Source organism: Mycteria americana, chromosome 2 (genome assembly GCF_035582795.1).
Source record: "Mycteria americana isolate JAX WOST 10 ecotype Jacksonville Zoo and Gardens chromosome 2, USCA_MyAme_1.0, whole genome shotgun sequence".
Taxonomy (NCBI): Eukaryota; Metazoa; Chordata; class Aves; order Ciconiiformes; family Ciconiidae; genus Mycteria; species Mycteria americana.
In genome coordinates this window covers 10,766,083-10,782,306 of record NC_134366.1, presented here as the reverse complement: position 1 = coordinate 10,782,306, position 16,224 = coordinate 10,766,083, and the positions used below count along the sequence as shown (strand labels likewise).

The following is a 16,224-nucleotide window of genomic DNA, read 5'->3' as shown; positions in this document are numbered from 1 at the left end:
GCATTCCCGTGGGAGCGTTTGCTCGTAAGGATCAAACAGTGAGGGCTCTAGACTTTCTTTGGCTGCAGGAAGGTGGAAATTTGAGAAAGCAGATGAAAATGTTGACAAAGCATACCCTCTGGAATTTTAAAGAAAGTCAACGTGGCTTTAAAATACAAATATACAGAGGCAAAACCTGTGAAAGTCCTTGCCACCTTCTCTAATGTTTGCTGTGTCTATCTAAATTTTAATTTGAAAATTAAAGCCATGCATGATAAATACTGGAGCGAAATAATCTTCATTTGATTGCAAACCGTGCCCAGTGCATCATGTGTAGGTGTTAGTGTGTATCAGCTAATCCACAGCGATATGCTTATGACTAATGAAAAGAATCTCCGGGAGGTTTGGGGAGTTGGTTCTCAATCCACAAGCGGCCTGTGGGATCGCGTGTTTCCCTCTCTGTACTACGATATTATCTACAGCCCCCCGAAGTGATTATAAGGGGCTCAGTGCTCAAAAGGTCCAAAATTGTTTCTTTCAGTAAGTGCCGGGAGCTCTGACTGATGCCAGTCGGAGTTACGCATCTGCACCCGAGGGGAGAGGCTGGCTTGTGTCCAACGGGAGCTGGTTGCACAGTTGTCTGTTGGCAAAATTTTACCCTTTAAAAATTTCGGACTAAATGCCACCCTTCATCCATCAGTATTCTTGTACGTATTGCAAGGCTTTTCAAAGCAGAGAGTCATCTCACACGGTGCAGGTCAAGTAACGGAGTACAGCCGTACTGAGTCACTAGGAACTATGGCTCGGTAAGAATATAAGGACATGCTACAGAGTCGCAATGCAAAAGCAATAGCGGAGGAAGGAAGCACGGCCATAGGATGGAGTTGAAACTGTAATTGAATTTTCAAGGTTTTCTTGCCTGGGTTCAAACTTTAATGTGATTTTTATAGGTTGATTTCCCTTTGCTTGTGGAAGTTGCCTGTAGTGAATTTCTGTACTGAAAATTCTGAATTGGTTCCATTAAGTCGTGCGAGGCTGCAGCACGGAGCCAACACAGCGTCCGATTTTGCCCTTTTTGAAGTTAGTGGGAAATTTGCTAGCAATTGTAACTAGACTATAAATGAGCCTGTACAGCCAGGACGTCTGAAGTTCGGAGCACCTCGACTCCGACTTGCTTCAGTAAGAATTGAGGTCCCTGCGTGAACTGCAGGATTAGGTCTACAGTAAGTCGCAGTTCACATCACCAAGAAAGCACTGCTTAGAGTGACATTGTGTAAGGGTTAAATAGCCATGTTGAAGAAGTGTTGTGCAATACTTTGAAAAAGAAAAATTATAACTAGGTGAGAAAAGTAGTGGAGCTGCCATTCTTTGTATTTAAAGCCAGTATGGGAATGAACCTGTTAAGATTTAATTGAATTCTGAGTGTTCATTTAATATGTATTCACAGTCCAGTGTAGGGTACTGTAATCATTTGCTACGTGCAGATTTTGTACAATGAACTCATAATACTGAATGCATAGTAAAATTCCGCCCGAAAAGGAATTTTGGCATGCACAATAGCTGGTCTATGAATCTCAGTTTTCTTGGTCATCTGATGTTGCTGGTTTTTTAATGACAAAAAAACCTAATGCACTATTGCTAAAATAATGTATTTGGAATTCATTTATACAATACATGTTTTGCACCTGAAGCGTCCTATTTAAAGTACAAACTCGGCTGGATTACGACAGCTGAGTCATAAAGCCCCCAGAATAAGCGTCTGACAGTGCTACCATACTCGTAGTAGGGTAGTGCTAGGAAGGGGCTGCTCTCATTCCTTTTAATCTATGTTTTTATGTGCATTCAGTGTGTTTGTATATATATATGGATATGTGTGTATATTTATATATTCACATACATATATGAAATTAAGCATATACATAACCAACCCTCTATTTTTTTATAATTCATCACCAAGAAAAATTGGATTCCCAAAATTACCTTGCCCAGAGTCTGTGGAAATATGGACCTTAAAATTTTTATTGAAGTAAATTTTGCAAGTCTCTTTGAAAACTGAAAGCTTACATTTCTCTTACTATGTATAAGACAGCGTTTTAGATGATCTTGCATTTAGCAGATACATTAAACTTTGCAGAATAATCTATCATACTTTCATAATGTAGGTATAAATTGCCAAAAAGAGATTAGTCCATATATTTAAAAAATCTGTGCACAAGACAGTCCCTGAGAGGTGAGGCTACTACAGAAACCACTGGTCAGTTTTAAATGCTTCTGGAGTCCTAATTTCATTTTGAACAATAGACCAATCATTATTACTCTGGACTAGCTTGTTAGTCATGCACTGATATGTGTAATTAAATATTTCTTGAGCCCAGAGGGAGCACATTTACACTTTAAAGAGGGACTGCTAAGCTAAAAGATAATTAGCATCACATGTGAGGGCTTTGCTTAAAATATATATCTATTATGCTATCACTTCTCGCTGTGTGCAATGGCATTTACTAACACTGCTCACTTTAAAAATGGACAAATTCTTATTTTGCCAGCTAATTAGCGGTTGCCAGTGTCATTTTTGTGATGTTGCAGCTAGTAATATGAGCCCAGTTGCATAGTCACAAAAGTGATCATTGGAAACTGTGACTCTGCTGCAGGGACAATGTGGGAAACCCCTTTTCTGAGCCTCTAACGACCTCTGACCTTTGCTTGCTGATGGTTTGCATGATGATTTCTTTTTCACTCAATGAGCCAAGGGTTGGTTTGTATTACTAATCATTCTTTCTAAGTAAATTCTTCCTGTATACGTGTGTATATATATATATATAAAATATATATTTTCTTCAACATTCAAGAACTTTGCTTACTGATGAATTTTCAGCTCACTCTCATTAGCCAGAACTAAGAATGAAATGAGATGTTGTTGCACTTCTAAATATTTTCATAAACTATATATAGACACAGCTATGAACCAGCTGGATTGAAACCCTTTGTTTTAATGTGTTTTCTGGAATGTGTGATAATGAAAACGCCTTCAATAAAACTGACAAACATAAGATGTCTTTCCCTAACATGTGTCTCTGGCTGTCTGATTTACTGATAGGTCTGATTTACTGATAGGTTTAGATCCAGTTTGTCACTGAAATTATATTAGGACTTTGGTAGATGGCTAGTCACAACATGCAAATATCAAATTAGTGGTGCCATACAAGGAACAAAGGAACCACACAAGCAGAAAGAGAAATGGTAAATACCCCTCTGTAGTTATTAGCTTTTAGTTAATGCTGTAAATGCAGAAACGACTCTTTACTAATGCACATGATGGGGGGCGGGGGGAGGATGACCAGCTGCACGTAGGGGAATGCAGACTGCCTGTATCAGATGTTGTTACAGGCATTTCACGTATAATTTACTGCACAATACGAAGAAAAAATATCAGGCTTTATATTGTATAGAAGGAGTTGAGCCTCCGATACGACCATCAAGAATTGCATGATTCATTCATGTGAAAACTCTGCTGCAGCTTAAGTCATTGAAGTTTTGCTTGGTAGTGCCTGCGTATATATGCATTTATGGACATAGAAATGGTCCATCTAACTTCTAAAGTCAGGTGCTTCTCAATGGCTTACCACTTATTTCATAGAACGTTGTTCTACTGCATTAATTACTTACATCCAAGGACTATAAATAGAGACAGAATGTCTCTGCAAGTATGATTTACATCAGTAAGCAAAAGAGTAAGAATTGTGAAAAATTCTCAAATTCTAATGTTTAAAGGGAATCATTACAAGAACTTAATATTGTTATCAAGTTTGGTTAGAATCTTAAATAATAAAAAGCAGAATGTGAAAACACGGTTTCATGGGACATCACCAACATCTCTGTAGCCTGTTTGGGTTGAGTTCCAGGTATCCCAACTCCCTGTCAGATTTAGAAGTTTAGGCATCTTCAGGCTATACTGTAAGCAATGTTTAAAGATATATGCATGTTTTCACAGCACAGATGTTAGTGAATAGATGAACAGCCAAGAACTAAATGATTCAGTAGGTTAGTTATGCTTTAAAATTCATAATAACATCGTACCACAGTTGCCAAATTTCAGCAGCTCGCTTCAGTTTAGCAGTCAGGATCCTATGTAACGCTTGCGCTGAGCTGGGGACTATTAGAGGGTCTGGGCACCCCTTGGAAGCTGCCCTGTGAAATGGTTTTATAGAAGACCTTCTAGTTCCAGTAAACTCAAACATCTTATCAAGGAAATGGAATGAAAGGTTTTGATTTCTTGAAGCAATGCTTTCCCATTTTGGCCTTTATTCAGCTTGCCTGGTTAACATATGTGTGCATATTTTATGGTTTTTTGGGCCTGTAACATACTTGACATGCAAAATATATCCTAGAGCAGAAGAGAGGGTTTGGGATTTTGTTTTTTGTAAAGCAATTTAAATAGATTTAAACCAATTTTGTGGGCTCTATTCTTAGACTGAGTATCTGGCTTTGCTTCAGCACTAGTTAATTCCTTCATTGAGTTTACATATCAGCAGACCTGTTCTGTAGCTGTACTTTTATTGATTGACTTCACATATATTCTCTTGCCACTGAGAATGTGTAGCCAGGAAGCTGTAGAAAACAATAATGTCTAAATATTAAATATATAAGACTTCTGCACTAGAACCAAAGCAGTAAAGCTTACTGATGGTTTTAGTTATTTTTACCACAATAGATTACATTTTAGAATTTTGTGAGAAGCTTTTCAGGAGATTTGGTATTTGCCTTTCTGGGGAGAACTGGTTTTACAAATCAGCACACATCGTACAAAGTGTACTGGAATGACCATTTTTAATTTTGGATTCAGTTTGATGTCCCTCGAAGTTTCTTTGAGCAAGCTCATGAACTCAAAGTTGGCTTTAAAATTAGAGCATCTCAAGAGAATCTTCGTTTCGGAGCTAAGACATGAGACATTTGAGAAAAGAGATCATTTATTTTGCCTAGCCAACAGCAATAATGGGATGTTGTCTGGGATTTCTACAGCAGCAAAGCAGAAGCAAACTTTAAACAAGATTATGTATGTAACAACTGCTTGTTATATTAGAAGATTATCAACCTGACTGTTTCTTTAAAGACTGCAATATTTGCTTTTTCTTATTGCTTTTTTTTGACAGTTGGCTAAAGAAACAGTATGTAATATGCTTAATTAATTTTTTGTGTCTGTTTTATTTCAGAAAAGTAAACAAGTGCTACAGGGGTCGCTCTTGTCCAGTAGTTGTTCATTGCAGGCAAGTACAATTTCTAAAATAGCTTTAGAGAGATTTGTATGTGTAAGAATTTAATATAGATATAAACAAAATGGGCAAATTAAAGCTTTAGATGAATCACTAAGCAGATAGTGAGGTAGGCTGAAGGTATTAAATATAATCCAACTGGGTTTTTATGCTAATTAATACTTAGGATCTGTTTTCATAATAAAATTATCCTTTCCTATGATTTCATAGATGTTGTGTCATGACTTAACAATGTATGGCCACCCTTTCCGATACAAGTAGCACTTCAATTTCATAAATCTCCTTGAAAATGATAGCGGTTCCTTGCATTCCCTCCCAATTTAGTCTTCTTTATTTTATTAACACTCAATTATGTTTTATTTCTCCTTTGCTTGCTGTTAGTGATCATGGTAAGAAGAGGGCAATGTCAGGGAGTGGAAACCTACCCAGAGATTGAGTAATCCTTTAAACCCAGATTATCTTTAGGCCCGACAGTCTGATAGATGCACACGAAAGCTATTGGGCAGCCCAATGGAAAACTTTACCGTAATAACGCTAATGTTTGGTTTTGCCGTTGGAGGTTCTGTGTTATAGGGAGAATGTTGCATTTATTTATCAACAATATTCTTGTAGATAAGGAAGACAGAAAACCAGCCCTGCTAAGAGGCAGGTTGTTGGACATGTGGCACTCCACGCTGGGTGGGAATGAGGAGGGGGGGACGTGTTTCTCACCTGTGGCTCGGCAGAGCCACCTTCCACTGGCTGCGAGGGGGCCCTCTGCAGAAGTGAACGCTCTGGAGCAGGCTTCTTTGCATCGCCTTCAGGAAGCCTGAGAAAAGAAACATTTGATGGAGAATGAAGAGCCTTCAAGTTTCTTGCTCTTTCCTTACTGCGATGGATGGAAATGCCTACCATCCGCTCAGTAGTTTTTGTTTTTATTGGGCCTGATCGCTGCCTTGTCTCTCATTATTCAGCTTAACTAATAAGATTGTGTCTTTGTTCCCTTCACAGACATAGAAAAAAAAATTATTACCATTACCTCCTTTTCTCTAAGCAGTGATCTTGTAACTGAAAGAAAAAAACCTCTGTCTACAGAGACTTAACAAAAATTAAGTTTCATAGCCTGCCTGTAAACAAAATGCAATAACGTGCTTCACGCTGTTCTATTATTTTTCCTTTCATTAATTCTTGTACACAAATTGAGCTATCAATAAAAATAATGGCTTAATTAATAAAACTACATACCAGCCTAATTGGTCACACATGCACCTTTGTAAAAATTTTGGGGAGGGAAAGAAAAAAAGCTTTTACTTAAAGTCTTAATTATGTTTGCTAACAGCAGCTCTAAAAGAGCATCATGCTGGCAATTACACGTCGCTCTCTGAAAGGGACACAAGCTGCATTCAGATTAGGGAGCTTTCCCCCTCCCAAGGCTTGGTCTCACATCTCTGAGGAAGGGCTGATGATACACAGAAGTTAAAGCTGTTGCTTAGGAATTACATGATAACATTGTTTCTGGTCATTGCAACTAAGGAAGAATTAAAGGAAAAGGTAAACAGAAAAAACACATCACTCGTGATGTATAGATATAGAGGAAAGACTGCAGTCCCTCAGTAATCAAATACTTGGGTTCTCAGACCGGTCTCTGCATGCGTTCCCTCTGACCGCTGCCTTCAAATGCAATCCGCGACATTTTGGGACCCTTCAGGATAACGTTCTGGTCTAGTTTATTCTGTGGTTCTTGATCTCATATACAAGTGACTATAAGCTCCTTATAAGTACACTTGTTGAACAGAAATAGTATCCTGCTTTAGGGTTACTGACTTTTCCACTGTTGTTTAAAATGCTTTTATTGCATAAACACAACTCGGCTTAAAAAAAAATCAAACCAAATCCCTCTTATCCATGCAGGCTAATAGTTAATTTTCCACAAACAGCTTGCGTTAATTCAGCGCAAGCTTTCCCTCCTCTCTCAGTACCCTACTTTAGCCCCTGGTTCTGTCCTCTCCCCCCATGTGTAACAGCGTAACATTAAGGGTAGGTACCTTCCTGTTGAGTCCAGATGCACATTGATAGGCTCTATTTTTTTCTTTTTCCCTTTCTGTTGGCAGCGATGGTGCGGGAAGAAGTGGAACCTACATTCTAATTGACATGGTTCTCAATAAAATGGCCAAAGGTGAGGATCGAAAGGCTTGTTACTTCCTCGGTACTGAAAGCTGTGCTTGTGTTGCCATGGCAATGCGGGGAGCAATATTCACAGAAAATCTGAGAATAAATTAGAGGGAAATTGTACTCTTTCCTCAACGTTCTGAAGTTTTATTTTCATAGCCATTTCAAACAACAAACCGGAACGCAAATGCTTCGTGAATGAGGAGGTGGGGTTTGTGCTGTTGAGGAGCAGTTGAATGTTGGACTTTATCATTTAAAATAGTTATTACAGTTTTTCGAAGAAGATACCGTGGGGCTGTACAATCCTTATTTAGTGGTGACGTGAGTTAGGTCCTGGGCTGCTTCGTGGCTGTTGCCCACTCCCGTCACCCACCCAGCCTCGAGGGTCAGAGGCGATTACTTTTCTTTTTGTAGCTGCCCATTGCCACCAACGCGCCTGGAAGAGCTGGTACCGGACAGGGCCCCGTGTGCTGCACAAATTTGCCTCTTAGGCGGAAAAAAACTGTAGCGAACAGGACAGAGGACTGAAAATAAATCATCTCATGCTCTGTTCCCAGCTCTGCCGCTGTCTGTTCAATATTGAACAATTTATTTAACTTTTCTGTTCCTTTGTTTCCTTATCTGTGCGATGTAATTTTATGAAGTGCAAAATCATCTGTCAACATAAATACATACTGTTGTTTGTTTAAAATGAAGCCTATGGATTCTCTAGAGATTGGGACCGTTCCTTTACTTTTTATTGATTGGTAAATGGTTCATGGTTCACTTGAGATACCCTGGAATAGTCTTTGCATGTTAGAACTCAACCAAATTTCTGATACTGATGCTGTCTTCAAAAGGAAGGAGGGTAAAAGTGGGCATGTAAACCTGACCGTATGTTAAAAAAACATAATAGTCAGCTTTGTTTATATATTTTACCCTTTCCTCATGCCTTTGGCCACGTTTGTATCACAGTTTCACAGAACCGCCTTTTAAAAGGAGGTTGCGAGGTTGAAAATAAACAAAAAATAGTTATTTGCCTTTCTTAAGCTGAGTACTTAAGCTACCTTGGTCTGGCATTATGCACATAAGTGTATTTAAAGAAAAAAGATTAATTGTAAAAACATGTATTAATTTATATAGAGAAGCAATATTTAGCTCTTTGAGTTCTAATCACTTTACGGTTGTTGTTTCAAATCTTCTAACACAGACATATTTTTGTACATAGTTTAAAAATACACTCAGTGTTTTGCGGTCATCTGTTGCATCTTGCGTATCCCAGTCCTGCGGGACATAGTGCCGTCCTGTCCCTTGAGAAAGAAGAGTTTAGCATTTTTTCCTCTCCGTATTCTGGCTGTTAACATGTCTCGTCGAACATGGACTTACTTTTCTGCCCACAAGCAGTCTGTGGAACTTGCTGCCGATGTTAAAAGAAGTTGTGTGTTTGCCTTCTCCTTAGCACTGTACTGAAAATAATTTTTTCAGTGGGATGAGATTAGTTTTTCATGCTCATTGGAAAATGGGTTTTCACTCTGTGAAGGAATATGGAGATATTTCCAAAGCTTGTTACGTGCCACGTGACAACCTAGTCTTTAAAAATAGAAGCAATGGTACGTCGTAAAATTAATGTAGACCTTTGTTAGGTATTTGTTCGGCTCATTCCAGTCATCAGCAATGAGAAGCCGTAATGAAAACTAGATTTAAAGTATACGCAATTTACTCGCATAAAGAAGTAAATGAGAAGTATTTTCTAGCTTGGGGCTTTCAGCCACTTAAGGGAGGGTTGACTTTGTTGTAAAAGCACTGAAGAATGCCATTTATTGACTCCATTGTACCATGTAATGTCAAATTCCATTTTAAGTGTGGGCTTAGCGCTTCACAATACCAGACAAGTCATGTGAAACTGGCCAGAGAAAGGCGTCACAGGGCTTTTTGGAGATCGGTCACCCCCATTTTGTTCTTGACCTGCTCCCCTCTGCCCACGGGGGTGTGCGACGCGAAATCCCCTGACCTGGTGCTTTGGCTGGGGTTTAAATGAAAGATCAAAGGGCAGAGCGGGCATCTCAGCCCTGCTGAGGTGGGCCTTTCCCAGGCTGTCACACTGTGCGGCCGCCAAAGGTTTTGTTCGGGCGGGAACCGAGGCCCAGCCTATGCGGCCGGGGCCCTCTTTGTCTGGCCTGAGAAGCTGGAGGCCCAGGTTGAGGATCCAATGTTCATCAAATGATCAAAGGCCTGAAGCCCTGGACATGAAATCTTTCTTTCCATTTCCTTTTCTTAGAGAATGAATTGCACGAGTGGCAAAGAATGCCCTTTCCAAAGCTTTTATGTGGAGTGCGAGGGCTAACTTCAGAGTCCTTCAGCGCTAAACATAAAAATGTAAGTGCACTTTCAATCTGGGCCCAGCTGCAAGGCCAGCATCTAGTAACATTTCTTTCAAAAAGGCTTTTAAGGATTAAGGCCTTCAGTCTTTCAAAAAAAAAAAAAAAAAAAAAAAAACGGACTTTTAGGAATAAACTTAGAATAATTTGAGTTTCTTGTTCCACTGTCTGGTTTATTAGAAAGTAGACAATAATGCATTTTTAAATCAAAGTAAATAGAGGAGTACTTAGTTTCGGCAGTGGGAAAGTAGAAAGCAATCAATAAATGCCTTGGCTCTTTAGTGGGGTTTTTAATAGGGTAGGTTGAGAAAAGGAGCTCCTTTTTCATGTAATGATTTACTTCCCTGCATTCTCTTAGACAGTTAACTGTAAATGCCTTTGTCGTTTACAATTTCTTCTCCTACTGCTCATTGAATTAGTGCTAATACTTAGTCTGTTAAACACGTTATAAATTCATATCTTCTACTGTCTTGCCTGTTGCCATCCCTCATGCTATTTTAGATGCTGAAAACCACCAGCAAGGGACCTGTGGGACCTGAAAAACCACCAGCAAGGGACCGGCAAAGCCTAAAGCAGGGGAAAAGAAACCAAGTTGGGGAGGATTTTGTGCCCGACACCTGCCACGTCAGTCTGACCGCCCCAAACAATTCCAGAAAGCAGGAATGAAATTTAAAAACAAAAAGGCAAAGCACCCTATTGTAGTGCACTTGCAGAATGGTGTGAGTTGGTACCGAGGGCAGAACCGCCCCGTGGTGTAGTTTGGGGGTGCGCCGGCGGGAGGGCACGCCGGGGCTCGCAGGGAGCTCGCAGGAGCCCTCGCCCGGCAAACGCCGGCCCGGCCCCCCGCTGCCTTTGGGAGCCAGGCAGCCCCGGCCTGCGGGACTCCCTCCGGCTCTGCGCAGCATCCGGAAGGCTTCCCGTTGGGTTGGGGTTTCAATGACTTTCACTGGCCTCTGTGCAGTAAATGTAATGACTGCATCTGTGCGTTCACTCCGAACAGCCACGTTAAATAATCTTATTAGATGCTGGAACAGGCAGAGAACAAGAGTGTCTATTCAGTGCTATCATTCCTGTGTCGTGTCAGCAGAAAGTTTTAAATGCAAGTGTATCCTTTTGTTTAGTTGTTCCGGTAACTTAGCGCTGCTATTTATCATGTAGTTTATTACTATAATTCTTTTTCTTGCTAGGTTCATATGCCGAGCCATTACAAAACCCTGATCCTATGCCCATCAAAGTAATAACAAAAACTAAACAGTGTTGAATCTGACCTTACAGTAACACATTTAAGTACTATTTAACGTGATTTAACTGTGATAACTGTGTAACTATGGTACTATTTTTACGTGGGTGTTACAATTTTGAGACAGTTACCAAGTGACCTCTCATTTCCCCAACAGACAGCTTAGGACAAGCTCTAGTGACTGAGAAGTTGAGAAGTGATTTATTTCAACTCCATGTGCGCTTCCATGATTTAAATAAATACAGAAAATGATAATGGGTTGTTTTTGTAGATAACAATGCTTGCTGGATTTTTGACAGAGACTGTTTTTCTGAGGCTGATTTCTGCTGAGAATGTCAGCGTTCTTGACGTATTTACAAGTTTTATCCTTTGTTACTAGGGACGATAAACTGATTTAGATTAGTCTGCTTGATATTCCTTCCTCACCCCAAACTCACAGTAACTCTGAGCTGATCAGGTTTTTTCTTTTTGTGCGATCTAGAGAAAAGTTGCAAATGTTCTCATTTTTTGTCTTTCCTGCAGGCTTATTGTAGTGACTAAAAGTTTGATATATTGCAAGACATTTTTATTGAGTGTTTCTAGCATGAAAAAGAAAAAGTATGAGCTTATGAGTCTTCCCACTTTCATTTTTCTGAACTGAGAGGCTTGGATAGTGTAGATAGTAGTTTGATTTTTAGATATTAATGCAGCTAGCAGCTGCTTGGGGTTTGCTGACCATCCATTTTCTTGTGTTTGAACTAGCTGGAATGAGATGAGTCAAAGGGAAGGCGAATATGAATTTTAAAATCCTTTTAAAGTATTGATTTCCGAATTCTAAAACCCAGCAAAAAGATTGGATTTAGCAAAGCCAAACCAACGGTTTATTCTCTCACATTCAAAAGCTTGGATTATAATTGATGAGCACACACGCTCTGGCCTGGGCTGGCTGCGGAGGTTATCTCCCCAAGTCCTTTCCTTGCCCCCGCTACCCTATTGTCTGAGGGTCTTGTGAGTCAGCTCCTGAGCAGATGCAGTTTATACCGTGACATTTTAAGGCAAAACAAAAGATTCCTTAATTCGCCTTCTGACTCATCGCGATCAAATGATTTGGGCTAATCTGAACCCTTGCTGAGGTTTTGCTTATCTGCTGTGTGGATTTAACAATCATAATGAAGTTGTGGGGTTAGCTCCTCTCTGAAGGGGTTTTATGAAAGAAAATGCTTGCCCATATTCATGTTAAAATGGCTTCAATCTGCTTATTTTTGAGTCCTTATGCAAAGTCTGAGAAAATGCTATTGTTCGGTTGTGCTGATACAAGTCTAGAGCAGAGTATTTCTGACATGCTCTTGGTGAACAAGGAAATATTTCTTCAGCCCAGGATCCAGCTTCTCCCATGAAAATAAAACTGAGCATACTCCATGCCATACAGTGGTTGAGAGAATATAGAGTGTAAAAGAGAGATTACTTTTTTTTAAAGTGGTGTTTAATGGTAAGAGGGCAAGAAGCGGGATTAGAAATAGGTGGTATTCTGGAGAAAAATTTATGGCAGAAAAATTCAGGACTTAAAAATGTAATTGTTTTCATGTTCTAAGTTTGAATCAGTGGCATTGCTGGTCTTTGAGAGCTGGGTGAGATAGGTTGTTATCTCTAGGAAAAAGGAAAAAAGTGCAGGCCGGTAAAGCCAAAAACTTAGATTTTGCTTTATGCACTATGGTACCATCCACAAGAATGCCTCAATTCTCAGCAGCAACAATGCTAACCCTGTAAATCTGAAATGTGGCTGTTTCGATTTCTGAAGGATGTTCTTAGTGTCCATGTAAACATGTCATATGGTGTAAGGCCGGTTTTTCAAATGAGCTGCATTTATGTATTGTAACTTTTATGTAATGAGTTACCCTGGAAACACAATTAGGCAAACATCCTTGCAGCCTTTCCCAGCAGATAATTAATCACAATGAGAGCTGGGCCCCCAGCTACACGCAAAAGTGTATAGGGAATGTATAGGACAGTTTTTTACGGTCCAGCCTGTGATGCTCAGGGAGCTCTCGCTATTTAGAACAAGCTGTTTAAAACAGTGTTTATTTCCTTTGCAAAACACAGATTGACATATAAAGCTTTAAAGCTTTTGACACATTACTGACGCTATAGAGTCATCGATTAATAGTTCATAAAATGAAGGTTAAAGAGTAGCATGTTCTACAAGCTTCTGTGGTGAAATGAATTAGTGACCATGGGCAAGGTGGTGTTGGTTGATGTTTCCTAGTGCATGTTGTATGGACTGCATTTTTTGATGGTTTCCTTTATGGCATATAGAGATTTCCAACGAAAAGCAAACAAGTTATTGATGTAATTTCTTTGGCTTTTTTCTTTTTTATATAGTTTAGTGCTCAAGGATTACTCTAAAAGAGCCATATTTCTTGTTATTTGCTGTTCTGGGGATTTTATTGGCAAAGAATTGGGACTAGGGAAGTGTGGTAGAAAGCAATCCTAATTATTCAGGGTTTGGGGCAAAAGAATTGTGAAGAAAGACTGATCAGACATGGGCTATTCCTTGGGAAAGGGAGCACGAAGGGGGGTCCCCATAGAGCGTTAGAAGACCCTGAAAGGAATGTATTGATGTCAGTAAGCAGCTTGAGATAGTGACTAATTTGAAAACAAGAGGTCATTGACTGAAACTAAGGAGGAGACAAGCAGATAAGGAATTTGGGCGGCATTTTTTCACACAATGGGTAGGTTAGAATATGGAAAAGTGGAAAAGCTGGTCATAGAAGTACTGTGCTATCGGTTTGAGAAGCAGCTGGGCAAATGTTTGGAAAAGGAGGTTTATATACAGAGTGAAGAACTACTTTTTTTTGTAGCTAATCTCATGCAGCAGTCCATAGAAGGATTTGAAGAGAAGTGTTTAATTGACCAGATGGTAGTCTTCTGGCTGTAAAGGGTACAATGTACATTACCTAACTAAAGTGTAATTATTCCACAACTTCTATAGCTGGACCAGTTTAGTCATTTTTAAGGATAAACTTCGTTAAAGAATGAATCCGTAATAGTTGCATCTTTTATTCAGGTCACTCCATGTACTGTCTTGTGAAAGCATTGCCACCTACGTGCAACATAAAATGAAAGTAATATAAAATGTAGTTCTTCCAATTTAATAGATTCATGTGGGTGAGCTACTTCTGTGTCCCCTGTAAAGAAAATTCACATTTTCCAAAGGAGACTCCAAGAATTTAGGGCCAACTGAGGCGTGTTTTCAGAAATGTCACTTTTGCAATCAGCATCTTAAGTTTGTTCATGTTTCATTCAGCGCGTGGAGATGAACTGCCTTCCAGGTAATTCGCCGGCAGTTTCTGGAAGAGGTACTAAAAGAAGCAAATTGTGTAGAACTCTATAGGAGCTGGTACTGGGGAACACCTATAAGTAGGCAGCAGCAGCACATCCACAGTTCTTGCTATCATTACCCTTTGCATGTGCGCGTGTGTGTGCGCGCATGTGTGCGTGTGTAAGTTAAATTTAGATGTGTGCACTGATATTTTCTAGAGTGACCATAGGTGATTACGGGTTATCTTACCCTATATGGAATGCAGCCCATTAACTTCTATTTCTTGCATGTAGTAATTTAGGCATATTCCTTTTACTTTTAACTTCGGGGGGGAGCTGGGGGAAATCTAGATGTAAAAGAGAAACAATTCCTAGATGATATAGAGTATGATGTGACGTTCTCATGCACAGTGGAAGTGAGGAAGGATTGGGCCTCAAATTAGCATCCATTTGCATTCAGTTACAGTGAGTGGTTTCTGCATGTTTCTTCCGCATTGACAAAGGATATTAGCTTGAAAGCTGACATGTCAGTAGTGAATTTCTATCTCTGCAAGATTGTTGAAATCAGTGAAAGCTTAGAAGCATTATTTTCCTGTAGCAGTTTTTAAAATATTAGGCTGTTCCTACGTGTTCCGTCTTCCTTTGGATTGTGTACTGACAAAGCCATATCACTTACATTTATACATTTACAACATGCAGTTTTCAAGTATTAATATAAAATGTGTAAACAGTAATACATTATGTAATTTATACTCTGGGTGTGTATGACTGTCACAATAATTTTCATTACTTCACTTCTATTACTTTAAGTACTCCCTCCTCCATGTTGTGGTTGTTTTGTTGTTTTGTTTTGTTTTGTTTTAATAAAGGTAGTGAAATTTTAATTTGGGTCGGTTTTAGGTGTATAGAAGCCCTTTTGTATTTTGCCTTAAATTACAGTTCACAGACTCAGGTACACGTTGGGTCCATCCCTAACTGCATACACGCATGCACACAGATTTTGTTCATCTCAGAGAAAGAATAAGCTTTTAATGAAAATGCCAGCCTGAATACATTTATCTTTTTTGTTATCTTTAAAAGTGTCCCCCTCACTAGGTTTTTGCTGACGCTTTTCTCTTTCCATGAAAAGCATCAAATGATCCTCCTGGCCAACAGCAGAACTCCAGCAGCTACAGCAGCAGACATCTGGATAACTACGAATGAAAATTGCTTTTATTTTTGTAGTTTCTAGCTGTTGTTAAGCTCCCTTTTTTAACTCTAATATTTACAAGTGTTTTTATTTAATGGGCACTCAGACAATGCAAGTTGAAGGAAGAAAATACTCTTGTTTCTTTGCAGCAGAGCACTATACAAACAGCAGTTACTCTTACAATGCGTTTTTCACTTCCATGGCTGTCCTGGTTGTAGCTAGGATAGAGTTAATTTTCTTCCTAGTAGCTGGTATAGTGCTGTGCTTTGGATTTAGTATGAGAATAATGTTGATAACACGCTGATGTTTTAGTTGTTGCTAAGTAGTGCTTACACTAAATCAAGGACTTTTCAGCTTCCCATGCTCTGCCAGGTGCACAATAAGCTGGGAAGGACCATAGCCAGGACAGCTGACCCCAGCTGGCCCAAGGGCTATTCCATACCATATGGTGGCATGCTCAGTATAGAAACTGGGGGAGTTGGCTGGGGGGCAGCGATCGCTGCTCGGGGACTGGCTGGGCGTCAGTCGGCAGGTGGTGAGCGGTTGTATCACTTGGTTTTTTTCCCTAGGTTTTGTTCCTCTCTCTCTCTCTTTCATAATTTTCCTTTTCATTACAATTTTTTGTTGTTGTTGTTATTATTATTATTTCAATTGTTAAACCGTTCTTATCTCAGCCCATGAGTTTTCTTACTTTTGCTCTTCAGATTCTCTCCCCCATCCCACCGGGAGAGGGGAGGGTGAGTG

At 39.6% G+C, this 16,224-nt stretch overlaps 1 protein-coding gene across 1 annotated transcript in view; it reads left to right on the top strand.

The window, feature by feature from the left end:
* The window catches only part of PTPRN2 (protein tyrosine phosphatase receptor type N2), a 679,248-nt gene that overhangs the window by 644,782 nt on the left and 18,242 nt on the right, over positions 1-16,224 (top strand). Inside the window, 2 exon segments of the mRNA XM_075495417.1 lie at positions 5,190-5,243; positions 7,340-7,404. Coding sequence (XP_075351532.1) covers positions 5,190-5,243; positions 7,340-7,404 — 119 coding nt within the window.